General features: G+C 30.4%; 1 protein-coding gene across 1 annotated transcript; it reads right to left on the bottom strand.

The window, feature by feature from the left end:
• Positions 1–5,346: 5,346 nt before the first annotated feature.
• LOC139898781 (uncharacterized) lies at positions 5,347–14,471 on the bottom strand. Its single transcript, XM_071881551.1, has 15 exons — positions 14,448–14,471; positions 10,693–10,814; positions 10,542–10,601; positions 10,118–10,237; positions 9,909–10,028; positions 9,225–9,366; positions 8,793–8,963; positions 8,500–8,655; positions 8,299–8,405; positions 6,755–6,848; positions 6,505–6,646; positions 6,262–6,418; positions 6,066–6,182; positions 5,837–5,963; positions 5,347–5,592 (listed from the first exon to the last, which is right to left on the bottom strand). Exons 2-15 carry the CDS (start codon positions 10,806–10,808, stop codon positions 5,347–5,349), a joined length of 1,875 nt encoding a protein of 624 aa, XP_071737652.1. The 5' UTR covers positions 10,809–10,814; positions 14,448–14,471.
• Between the last annotated feature and the right edge of the window lie 21 nt (positions 14,472–14,492).

Genomic DNA, 14,492 nt, shown 5'->3' with positions numbered 1-14,492 from the left:
GCTTCTCCCTTTAAAGTCCAGGGAAATAACATGAGATAGATCTGTTCATCCTCAACTTCTCTGATTTTGAATAGAGTACAGATCCTATTAAAGGTTCGAAGATGTTCATTTGGATCTTTCTTCGGCGCACCACTAAATTGGCATTGATTAGTTACCATGTGTAGGATTGGTCCTTTGATTTCATAATCTGGTGTATTAATGTCTGGTTGAGTAATTGCATGACCTTGGCCAGTGCGTTTAGCTCTCATTCGGTCTTCCATACTTAGAGGTTCTAGATTTTCCATGATTGAAATTGTTGAATCTGAATCACTAGAGGATTCTGATTTAATGGTTTCTTCCTCGACAATCTCTGGATGAGTGATTTGTTGTAACACCCCAGCTTAACATGACCACAATATTGTCCGCTTTGCCCGCAGGCGCACGGCTTTTTCTTGGCGACCACACACGAGAAGCACTTTCCCAGGAGGTCACCCATCCTGGTAGTGCTCTCGCCCGAGCACGCTTAACCACAACGTACTCGCACTTCTACTCAGCCTGTGATCCCAAAACGCGTTGTGTCATTTAAGCGTGAGTATTACCTTATAATCCCATGATCACTCATGTCTGTGGGCGATGTGGGATTTGCCTAGGGTGTTACATTCACCCCCCCTTAGGGACTCATCGTCCTCGATGAGGTTTGCCCCACCACCCCCAACGGCACATGAGTGGCTCTGATACCATTCTGTAACACCCCAGCTTAACATGACCACAATATTGTCCGCTTTGCCCGCAGGCGCACGGCTTTTTCTTGGCGACCACACACGAGAAGCACTTTCCCAGGAGGTCACCCATCCTGGTAGTGCTCTCGCCCGAGCACGCTTAACCACAACGTACTCTCACTTCTACTCAGTCTGTGATCCCAAAACGCGTTGTGTCATTTAAGCGTGAGTATTACCTTATAATCCCATGATCACTCATGTCTGTGGGCGATGTGGGATTTGCCTAGGGTGTTACATTTGTGGTTCAGGAGGAATGATTAGTGGTTCAGGATCTCTGAATTGTCCCTGAATATCCTTCGGATTCTCACTTGTGAGGTCGGGTTCAAAAAATGGATTATCGAAAATTTGAATTGGAGTACTTGGTCGACTAGATGACGATTCTAAAGAAAAATCAACGGCGACAATATTAGCTAGATGTCTTGATCGAGTTACAGGTGGTGAACGTATGAAAGATGGTGAACGTTTTGCTCGGTGCATTCACTGAATATCCTATTAGTTATAAAGATAAAAATTATATAAGTTATCAAATTAATAGACTTTTCTGATTTTGCCCACGTTTCGAATAGCCAATAGATGCAGCAGGTAGCCAGGACCCTTTAAATCGGAAGCCCACAACTCGACACTAACAAATCCAACTATTACTACGAACCAGAAAATTTTGGATGTCAATTAATTTAACCACTTAAAATAATTTTTCGTCGAAATTTTGAAGAAAAAAAATCTATGTCCTAAAAACTAGAGCGTCGAGAAATAAGAAAGAAAAAGAGTGCGTCGAAAAACGTCAAAAAATAAAAGGTTGAAAAATAATACTCCCTCCGTCCATTCCAATAGTCCACAGACAAAAAACACGCAGTTTTAGGAAATCCCACTAACTTCATTTCTCCACCAATGAAATTTCTTCTCTCTCCAGATCCACCAATCAAATATCTTCTTTCCTTTCTATTTATGGAAGTGGACTATCAGAATGGGACAGCCCAAAATGGAATACTGCCCTATTGGAATGAGTCGGAGGTAGTAACAAAGTAGCGCGTCAAAACTTAAAAGTCTAAAAACTAAATATTAAAAGTTGCGTCTAAAGGAATTAAAACTTAAAGGAATTCTATATCCAAAATGGAAATATCTTAATTAGGCACTAAAATCTATAAAATACTAAAGCGATAAGCGATGTCGTAGAATTCTAAAGCGCCTAAATCTTAATCTAAAGAAAAAGCACTTAAGGGATTTTACGGCAAATTTTAGAATCTAAAAATAAAAATAAACTACGGCAAAAACTAACTTAAAACTAATTACGAACGATAAAATATACAATATACGAATAAACAATTAACAAGATACAAAATTTAAAAATAAAACTTAAAGTTTTAAAAATACAATTTTTATAAAAATATTATTTTTATATTAATATTTTATAAAAGGTACTAATTTATAAATTAATAAAACTAAATAAAACTTAATATTACAAACTAAAACAAATTATTATTAAATATAAAACCCTAATATATATTTAATTAATTATAATTATTATTAAAACTTAACCCTAATCGACAATCAAAGGTACAGGTCCTGTCAAATCAAGTCATGCGATCGCATGAGTATCCTGTTATGAGTCCATGCGGTCGCATGGATTCTGGTACCAGGCCAATTGTTGGGCTGCTACAGTATTGTGGCCTGATTACTTAATTTTTTTCCTGTTTTTAACTTATATAAAATATTTATATAAATAAAAACTTATATTTTAAAAACTAAAATAGAAATAGGAATACTTTATAATTTTATATATTTTAAACAAACTCTTATATATATATATATATATATATATATATATATATATATATATATATATATATATATATATATATATATATATATATATATATATATATATATATATATATATATATATATATATATATATATATATATATATATATATTATATTTTTGTGTTTTTAAAATTTAAAACATATTTTTACAAAAATAAATTAAAAAAATCTTTTTTTTAATAGCGTTTCGCTTCGGCGTTTAAGATGTTCCCCGGCAGCGGCACCAAAAATACTTGATGTTATGCGAGGTGTATACGAAATAGTTATATTTTTATTGCGACATACTATTAAATACGTTACAATTTTACACAAGTTATTTATTTATTTATAGAGTGAATATACCTAAACCTTGCTACAACACTATAGGCAGTGTACCTAATCGTACAGTAGTGTATTTTTAGTAAGTCCGGTTCGTTCCGCAGGGAGCTAGCCAAGTTTAACGCTATATTTTTTAAAAACTATATTTGTATAAATATATAAATATATATATATAAGTAGTATTATTATTATTATAAAAAGGGGGTTTTACCGTTTAATGACCGGTTTGTCAATTTTATGTCTTAAGTCACAATTAAAACCTAATGTAAAATATTAAAAATAAATATGACTTAATTTAAAGCGTAAAGTAAATGACGATAAATAAAAATTGTGATAATTAAAAAGTGCGATAAATAAAATGACGATAAATAAAATTGCGATAATTAAAAAGTACGATAATTAAAAGTGCGATAAGATATAAAATAAAGGAAGTATGCTTATTTAAACTTCCGTAATCATGATGTTCGACGTGTTGATTTTAATTTATTACCATGGGTTAATTGTCCTTTGTCCTGGATTATTCGATATGTCCATACGGTTTTGTCCATAATAGTCCATCAGTCATAAATATAAAGTGCGAGGATCTTCGTCAAATTATCCTTATATCCGAAGTCAAATATTCCAACTAATTGGGGATTCGAACTGTAACAAGGTCTTAATACTTTGTTTAATGAATACACCAGGTTATCGACTGCGTGTAATCCAAGGTTTTACTACTTTGTTAACAATTACACCAATTACCCTTGAATGTAATCCACTCCTGTTTTAATGAGTCCATTAACTATTAATCCATCCCCGTGTCCGGTCAAATGAACAATAATTTGTATTTATAGATATCCTGCCCACCGTACCCGATTAAGCGTATGTGGTTATTTATAGATACGTCAAATTGTAACCTTTATATTAAATTAACGAAGTATCGTTTAGTTAATATAAAGCCCATTAATAGCCCATAGTCTAATTTCCACAAGTGTCGTTCTTTTGTCCAAACCCCAATTATGGTACAAAGCCCAATTACCCCGTCTTTAATATTTAGCCCAACATCACGATTACTTCGGCTTAAATAAGCATAATAATAACTTAGCTACGAGACATTAATTTAAAAAGGTTGAACATAACTTACAATGAGTATTAATCGTGTAGTGTTATACGGACAGAATTTCAACTTACAAACTTAAAACATTCGCCACTATAACCTTATTATTATTAACTTAAAATTAAAATTAAAATTAAAATATAAATATAAATATATATTGAGAGTATGAAGTAGAAAAAGGGGTGCTCAAACTCGGCAGAAAACGTTTCAATTTATAGGACTTGGGCAGCTACAGTGTTCCATGCGACCGCATGGATTTAACATTACCTGGCCATGCGATCGCATGGCCACCTGGGACAGCTCACATACTTTAGTTTTCTTATTTGCCGCGTTTTATTTAATAATATATAATATAATATATATAATTTTATATAATTATATATATATATATATATATATATATATATATATATATATATATATATATATATATATATATTATATTATATTCTTGTGCATAGTTGACTCGTAATTTTAGGTCCGTTGCGTCGCGCGTTGATAGTTGGTTCATGTCCCGGTTCCGGATTTTCGAACGTCCTTTCGTACGATTTAATATCTTGTACTTTGCGTTTCGCGGCTCGTACTCTTGTAATTTTGAGACATTTCTCATCAATAAATTGAACCTTTTGGATTGTACTTTGTACTTTTTAGCGTTTTAGTCATTTGCGTCTTCAATTCGTTGAATATGTCTTTTGTCTTCACCTTTTATTATTTAAACGAATATCACTTGTAAATAGAACAATTGCAACTAAAAACTTGTCTTTCTTGAAGGATAATGCTATGAAACATATGTTCGTTTTTAGCATTATCAGGTAGAAAACCCTATTTTTCTTTGTTTCATCCGGTATTTTTTCTAATTGTAAGGTTATTTTAGTCTCATTATTGTTAATCTTGAATATTATGAGGTAATAATCATAGCCTTTTTAATGGTTTACATTTAGTGATAGCTTATGAATGGATAGTTAGGATTAGAAGTTAGAGATTCAGATGACCTCATTTTGTGTTTATTTTAATATGTAGTAAAGAGTAGAGATAGAGATAATTGATCGGATTACTAATTAATATGCACAAGAACGACAATCTCATTCAAAATCCATGACATACATGAATTTATGCATTAAACCAACAACTACAACTCAATAACATGAAACGTCCACTAGTGAGGTTTGAACATGAGACGTGGGATGGTTACGTTATATATGTAGTTTTTATTTCAACGGGTATTGATGATACAAGTACAATTGTTAACTGTTTATAACACTAAACAATCTATTTTTATATGTTATTAAGTATAGTGGAAGGTATTCATTATCGAATATAATCCCAAAGGTTCACAATTACCAAGAGATTTCCTAAATAATGGAACTATAAGGAGCTTCAAAACGAAAGTAGTCATACATTACCCCTTGAAAACGACTCTGATCATTTACTTGTGTTAAGTATATTGAATTTTCTCCATTAGTATATAAACACACGCCTGGTATATTGATATTGAATAACCAATATATACCATGTATTCCATGTCTTGCAATTGCATTGTCTCCCCCAATTATCCCTGTTGAAAACAACGGGCTCCCGCTTATATCATTAACTTGTACCTGCACGTTCACCATTTTAAGCATGATTGTTCATGATTCTATGTAAATGGATTGGATTTTTCCTTTTCAGATTATTCGAGGAAGCGGAGTATTTTTACTCAGATATATGCGACCTAACACGATTATCCCGTAACTGTTTCTGACCCGTTTCCCTGGTCGACCCAAAATATACTACTGGTGAGGTCTGAATCTAATATTATGACCCAACAATTATAAGTATTTGTAGGTATACATGATAAAGTACCTGCAAATTAGATTGATGTGCAGAAGCAAGTGCTAATCTTAATATATATGTTTCACTTTCGTCCACGTCGTTTAGGCTAAATCTAATCGTCCATGTGGTCTTATCATATGCATCATTACCTGTTTTTCTATAAAAAGATAAAGAAAAATTTAGAATTTTCATCTAACATGAAATGTACACATTACAAATTATACAGTAAATAAGGTAAAATGACGAGAGAATGGCATACCTAAGAACATGAGCAAAAAAGAAATCTTTTGTATAATCACTATCTCCAACTGTATATACTAAATCGTTCTCCGGATACAGTTCTGTATATCTGTCCCATAGTCCGTACTGTCTAAACCTATCATATCGATATGTTGGTGTCAAATTGTTATCAGAAACCATTGGGTAAATATTAGCATTGTTATCAGATTACCAACCTGTTAGAGTCATTTAGAAGAAAACTGTTGGTGTATTTTGGGTCAGGATCAGGGATGTAAAATTCTGCCGCTGAGCGATCTGGAAATCCAATTTCCCACATAGTCAGACCGTCTCTTGGGGGCTCGTATACTAAATCACCCATGTCAAGAATTACACCTGTTAAACAAGTAGTTCTTTTAATTGTAAGTTAATCAAAAGGAGCAATAAATTTGAAAATTCGATTAATTTATAATTAAAAGAACCTGAAGTAATGTTGATCATTGTGGAGTATCTATAGTCGCCAATGAATCCAGGTACCCAACCGTATAGATTGTATTCACCTTGAAGTATGTTGTTTATGGTAAAATAACCTTCCTCGTCCTCTTTAGTCCAGAATTGATATTTCTATTACATGAAGCAATTCAAACACAAAAAATAACCGAATCTTAAAACCTATTGTGTGATAATTAGACATAGTTAAGATTAATAAATTTATGTTTTTTTTCAAATCACCTTGCATTCTCTTTGCCAAGATCCTACTTCACCCGGTGGTGCTAGTCCAATGCTAGCAACACTTGCAGATACACAATCACCGCTATTTATTGCCCTACATTATTAATTACAGAGGTGGTAAGATCAATTGTTCGAGTCTCGTAAACCATAATGTGTGAAATGTGAGAATAACATATCCTGGCCTAGCGGTATCAAGAAAACTCATCAACTTTGAGGCTGTGAGTTCGAGTTATGTCGTAGACAAAAGGGTGTGTGTGTTTGTTGTTCCAATATATATATATATATATATATATATATATATATATATATATATATAAATTCTATTAAATTTATAAAATGATGATTTCATCATTTCACAATTTAACTCTTCATTTTGCTTAAACTTGCCATTTATAAAATTATAGATGATGTCATTAATATTAATTAATTTAGAATTAAAATATAATTATATACTAAAAATCTATCGTATCTAATAAATCTCTATAATGATAATGTCATAAATAAATTATTCAATATTACACAAAATTAAAAAATAAAGAGAAAAATTTTAAGACCCACATGATGATGTTATTAAAATAATTTATTGTATTTAATAAAAATATTAACATGTCAATTGTATAATATATGCAACATTATGTACAACCTTACGATAAAACACCCCATAAATATATGTACAATATTTGAAACATTATGTACACTCTTATGATAAAACACCTTATGACCATATCTACAATATTTAAAATATTATGTACAATCTTATGATAATACAATCTTATGATCATATGTACAAACTTTGTAACAAATTGTACAATCTCTACAAAAACTTTAAAGCATATTGTACAACTTTTATATAATAATTGTATTTTAATTTTTTAAATAAATTTTAAGATATATTTGTTTTTACTAATAATTATTATTAAAATATAAATACTTCATTTTAAACAAACTTTATTATTATAATTATAACTATAATTATTATATTATTATTATTATTATTCAAATACAGGTTCTCTTTACGTGATTAATTACGTTACATATTTATGCGAAATACATGTCTCAATAAAAAGGTTGTAATGTAGACTTTTATGACAAAAAAATAATAATTGTAATGAAAATTGGAAGAATGTGGTGTTAGAATAAATATAGTTCATTTATCCTGATCAAATTAATTACATCAATATGTTAGTAAAAACAACGAGAAGTTTCTTAGTCGAAATTCGTGATTTCACGGGTCATTAAAGTAAATACCTTTAAATCTACATTCACTTAATAACCAAAACATATTATTAAACTATTTTTACGGGTCATTTCACTAATATATATATATATATATATATATATATATATATATATATATATATATATATATATATATATATATATATATATATATATATATATATATATATATATATGTGTGTGTGTGTGTGTGTGTGTGTGTATATATATATATATATATATATATATATATATATATATATATATATATATATATATATATATATAATAGTCAATCAAGACAACAAAAGTAGCTAATATTTTACCTATCTTGTACTAGTAATCTACCACTAACGGTACCCCGTTGATGAGTAGATTGGAACTCATTTGAAGCAGGAAATTCATATGGCCAGTGATCAACCTCAATAGACATCTGAAAACAAGTACCATGAATTACACTTGAAAACAGTTTGATACATAGCATGCTATCTTTCTAATATATTTTTATGTAAGCAATAAGGTTAAACCTGGTTTTTAGCATCATTCCAAAGTGTATGAGGGTCTTCATCATCCGAAACAGTGTTAAGATATAAAAAAATCGGTCCAAATACTTTCTTCCATGACTCATTTTCCCCCAATTTAATAACCAATTCGCTTCCGCCATAATGAGTACTAGCAAAAACCTATATTATATGATCGTTTTGGAGCACCTCATTAAGTAAAAAAAGTTAATACATAAAGTTCACTCGCCCTTTCAGGTAGCCTGAAGTATGAAAACCTTATCAGTTTTATTTTTACATATAATATTTGGTAGACTTACTGCAAGCGTTGTAGGACCAACGTGTGAATTTAACTCTGGTTTGATAGGACCACCTACTCTAAACTCGTTACTTGGTGTAATTTGCCAAAATCCAATTGCAGGATCTATACATATCCATCCATGTACACGAAGATCCTGTAACTCAACCGCGTATTGATATTTATCGTCTACCTGTATATACATACAGGTCCCAAGTTAAGTGTTACTATAAATAACTTAACAACTGTCGAGTAAAATCAATACAAGCAATTTAAAAGGACTAACACGTTGGCACTTTATGATCCACAATCATTTCTGTATATACAAATGCACCTGGTCATACTAACATCATCTAACCTATATTCTAATAATCATGAAATAACTATTTTTTATGTCTTTAACATTTTTGTTGTTGTTATTAAATCTAATTAAAAAATTTGATTAATGCATTACCTGTCCTTGAAACTCAGGCTCCACAGGATTAACAAGGAGGACTGCCTCAGGATACGCTAGTTGTTCACCTCTTGGCGGCAACCGATCATCAGGCAAAGGCATATCCCTTTGCCGGTCATCAGAATTGGCCATATAGTGAAATCTAAGCAACAAAAAGTCATGTTATAAACCTTGTAATAAAAAAAAGAAGGTAAAACTGACCCTATATCATCCTACCTTTGAGACTAGAGAAAAAGGTGCCGAAAAAAGCTTGATATAGGTAGCGTAAGTTAATTAGTACGTTAAAATGAGTGAACGCAATTTCGGACCTACTTGGTTAGCTTAGCACCGGTAGCACGTGCTAGTGTGCTACCAATGAAATAAGCCATCTAGTTGAAAAAAAATTGGTTTGTTAACTAGTGACACCAGTGGATAACCTAATTTTATTTTAGTGACACCAGTGAAATAATCCGTTTAGTAGAAATTATATTGAGCTTTAAATGACCAGTGACTACCATTTCTAGATATGTCATTAAGTGAACGTCCCGTTTTGCACATAAAACATTATGAAAAAATGAAGAAAAAAAAACTCTAGTCTTAATAACGTGCGAATAATCGAACTTGTGTTACCCACATCAAGCTTTTGTTGAAACTTTGGCTAATTGAACCTTTTTGATCAGCAAAATGTTGAGAAAGTGTATTTACTTGTCTTTTCTAAGCTTGAAAGCAACTCTTGTGTTATCAAGACTGAAACTTGGCCATTCTTCTAAATGTTCATAAATCGCATACGTATAAAACCCTGATGATCCGCGAAGCATAATATACCTAGTGGATCACTTTGGTCAGTCATCATTGTGAAAATTTTGTACTTATATGTGTGCTAACTGATTTATTTATCGTATTGAAATGGGAACCTTTTGTCGATTTTGAGAGGAACTAATTTGCCCTCTAGAGAAGAATTCCATGTTCTTGAAAATGAAATTTCAACTTGATCTTCAGTTTCTACTATGACTTCACAACTTTTACCTGCAAGTCTATTAGTTACCTAGTTCTTAATGTTTGGCATTAGTTACCAAAAGAAATAGAGAACTTGAATATCTTGTTATCAAAGAAAAATAGTAAACGAACAAGGTTGTCCCCGTTCAAGTTATCTGAAAAAGGCGAATAATTTTACTCAGGTGTACACAACCCTAACATGGTTATCTTGTAACCATTTCAGACCCTAAGATTTGGTGTTAATGAGGTTTGAATCTCAGACCCCTTATGATATCCAGATATAAACCACTAGCATATCTTGAATTTATTATCAAAGAAAAATAGTACTCTGTAGTAATGTACCTTTCTAAGGTACCTTTAGTTCCTTTACTTCCTGGAGGACTCCAAACAACATCCCAGTATCTGATAATATAATCGAGTCGAACAATTAATGATGATAATTGGAGTTCTAAAAGAAGAGATAATAATGTCGATGGATGACATGCTTAATTACCCTCGATTAGTTTCATCGTTCAATATTTCGAGCAGATTGTCGATCCCGTTGTATTGTATACCCGTGAGATGTCCATCAGGATTTGATAAAGTGATTTCCAACAAGTCATTGCTCATTACCACCTACAATAAACAGTTTTTTATACTATCGCTTAGCATACTTTTATGAACATTTAACAAAATTATATATAGTAAATTTACTGATTATGCCTTAGAATTATATACGGAACAGAGGCAGAACCACGTTGTGTATAATGGGATCTGTGACTCTAGTCAACTGCTTAAAAGACCAGTAGTACTCAAGTAGGCCACATAGTGTATGATTATAGGACTTTGATCAGTGAAAGTTAAACTAGCAGCCCATTAGTTGGAGTATTTGAAGCCCAATTGAGATTTAATATAAATCATGGTATCCAAGGATATCAATAGTGGCGGATCGTGGAATATTTTTTGACGTGATCAAATATTTATTATAAATATTAGAACTATAGAGTTTGAGTTATTGGAAAAAAGTATGAACCAGGCCGGTTTCGAACCCATGACAAGCTGTAAGCGTATGAGATAATAGGCAATCTTTACTACTTTTTCATATGTTTATCCTATAACCATATGATCCTTCTTCATGCACTCGAATTTACTGAAAAATACGTATAAAAAATTGTTAATTTTTTTTTTCGATCGGCGGAGACGGGTGACCCCAATTGAACCACGATAGATCCGCCCTTGAAAATCATGGACATTAACAGCGGTAGCTTGAACATAATTGTTGAGGGGGCACACATTGTATATTTTATCAAGAAAATCAAAAATCAGATGATTTTTAACGTACAATATAAAATTTTAATTTATTAAAAAACTTATTTATTTTTCTATCAAAATATGGTAAATAGACTATCTAGTACTCGTAGTATGTAATCTTAAAATTAATTTATTCAAAATTCAATTCAGCTACTTATAATATTTACAAAAATATTAAATTTTGTATTTGTATAATTATTAAGATGAATAACAATTAAACTATATAATATAAAAAAATAAAACTTTCGAATGTGAACCTGAATATCAGGTAACTATGAAAGTGAAAAATGCAGCTCTTTAAGGTTGGACGTTTGAGATTTGCAATCAACTAAATATGAGTACATATAAAAGAAACGGTATATCCGGTGGAAAATCCAATTACTTATCCAAACTTTTGGAGGGGCGACAACCCCTCCTTGCCCCTATTAAGATTCGCCTTGAGACATTAATGTATGATTATTGAACACTTAATTGACGATAAAAACACAACACACTTATTAAAGTTACGATGAAATAATCACGAATCATTTCAGACGAAAGAAATATTGTATTGGACATTTGTGTTGTAAGTTAACTTCTTTTTATGTTTGTAGTTAATCATAGTTTGTCAATTTAATTTTTTTTACTCGATGTTATTTGTGACACTAATCATATAAAATTCTGACTTTATCCATGTATGGAAAAACAGATATTGGTAACGTAAATATGCGACGAGGAGTGATACTTGGACCTAAAATTTCTCGTGAAAATTTCAGGAAATTAATTATTAAGCAATTACGTCTTAAAGTAAAAGTTAAGTCGGGGCATGTTTGTTGTACTATCTAGCAACGTTTTTTGGAGGTGTCATTGTAACGTTTCTGTCGATTCTAATGTCATTCACTTAGCACGAAATTCATAAAATGTTTTTATCTGATTATTAATTCATACATATGATAAATTTTCTTTAGTCTACGTAGTTGACACATCATCTTTTTTTTCTTCTTATTAATAAAAATATTAAAATGCATTCTCGTGAGCTTTGGACCTTTCTTCACTTTCAAGGGAAACATGGAACACTTACAGAAAGCAACTTTAATGATTGTTGCATGTTATCTTTAACTGGGTTTTAATAATTTTTTTTAGGGATATTTTTGTATATCTTAATAATTACTCCGTATTTGATAACTTAATTCAAGCCTCCACCTAACTTTTTTTAGTTAATGATAATCCCTGATCTTTAATCACTATTTTTGTATTTCCTATAAATCTAAATTAATAAGGGTTAGGATAGATTTAATGTTAGCAATGTAGCCTAATGTTATCACCATTTAATTGCATAAATTAATATACGGAGTAATAAAATACGAAGTATACAATGACCATTCAATTTTGTTATCATTAAATGAGTTTTGGTGTTAATGTTTTTTTTTTTTTTTTTTGAAAAGCAAATATCATTAAAACAACCAACGAGAGTACAATGATATATCCGACAAAACTCGGACAACCCAAACGAACAGACAAACATGCTAGTTGCAAAGTGAGCAACTTAGAAATAGCTACACAACAAAACAAACATGAAGAAGTCAAATGACGTAAACGTGTATACAAAATAATTATCGGTGCTAGCCGAAAAGTAGCTCACTTGGCCTAAACGTTAATGTTTTGTTTTAATAAAGAAAAAAATGATTTTTCTAACGATAGTTTATTATAAGGACCGTCATTAACATATATAAGTGTATTGTATATAGCGGGTTAATATTGATTTCTTATGGCTGCAAGTATTCAAATGTACAATAAAATTTATGCATCTTAACGCTCTAAAGATGGTGATCGCTAGAAAAATCCTTACTATATATATCATAAATCATAAATTCAATTAATAATAACCTACAAATTAAACGTTGATATACACAACTTAGTTAAATCTTATTATTAAAAACACATGAATTATTATTACTGCATTTTGTGGTCATATACCGAGTGTACGTAAAGCAGAATCTCAAACTAGAAAACAACAAAATTTTCAAAATTTTGACTAAATTTTGTGACCATAGTACGATGCAGACAATGATAGATCTATAGCAGTGGGTGTTTGAAATTTCAAATTAAAAGATCACAAAAAATAAAGAAATAAATATAAATATAATTAACTATACATTGGCAGGATTTTTATCCGAAATCAAATTACATATAATGATCTAATTTTGGCTTGTTGACATTTTTATCGATCGACTTAAATGTTAATGGATCTAAAAAAGGATAACTAATTAAAAGCTATATGTAGAGAATAAGTGCATTTGAAGTTAACATATTACCTTGCCATGCACATTTTGTATATAATAGAATTTAAAGTTGAGGTTTTAGGTAGAATCTTTTTTACCTCTAGCTAGTAACCACATATATATATATATATATATATATATATATATATATATATATATATATATATATATATATATATATATATATATATATATATATATATATATATTATTGGTTTATGATTATAATTGATTAACGATATATATTACTTCGAGCCAATGTAATAAAAGTAGATATGATGTTAAGTATCGTTCTTTAAGAACTGAAATGCTAATGATTGATATTTATTCACAGATTATAAAGCTTCATTCATGATCAGTTTTACTGTTTAAGTAAGATAATCGACCTCTAGTACCAAAGAAAGTAATCATTTCGTCTCAAAATAAATGCCTAATTAGTGCGTGATACATAATTAACTAAGCAAGTACAAAAATTTATCATTTTAAAAGTCAAATGTCACTTTTATCTTTTAGTGAAAAAGTGTGACTGTAAAACAAAAAAATTTGAAGTTGATTATATTGTTAGAAATAAACACTTATTTAAAAAAAAAAACAAAAAAAACAAAAAAAAAAACTTAAATAGAAATTAAAGTGCTATTATGAAACGAAAGGAGTATTTTAAACGAATAACATCTAAGCATACGTATATATTACTTACATGATTCTGGTAAAAACTTAGCTTCACCCCATTGTTGGATCTTTG

This window comes from Rutidosis leptorrhynchoides, chromosome 3, assembly GCF_046630445.1.
Source record: "Rutidosis leptorrhynchoides isolate AG116_Rl617_1_P2 chromosome 3, CSIRO_AGI_Rlap_v1, whole genome shotgun sequence".
NCBI lineage: Eukaryota > Viridiplantae > Streptophyta > Magnoliopsida > Asterales > Asteraceae > Rutidosis > Rutidosis leptorrhynchoides.
The sequence above is the reverse complement of the archived record's forward strand: the minus strand, read 5'-3'. Positions and strand labels throughout refer to the sequence as shown.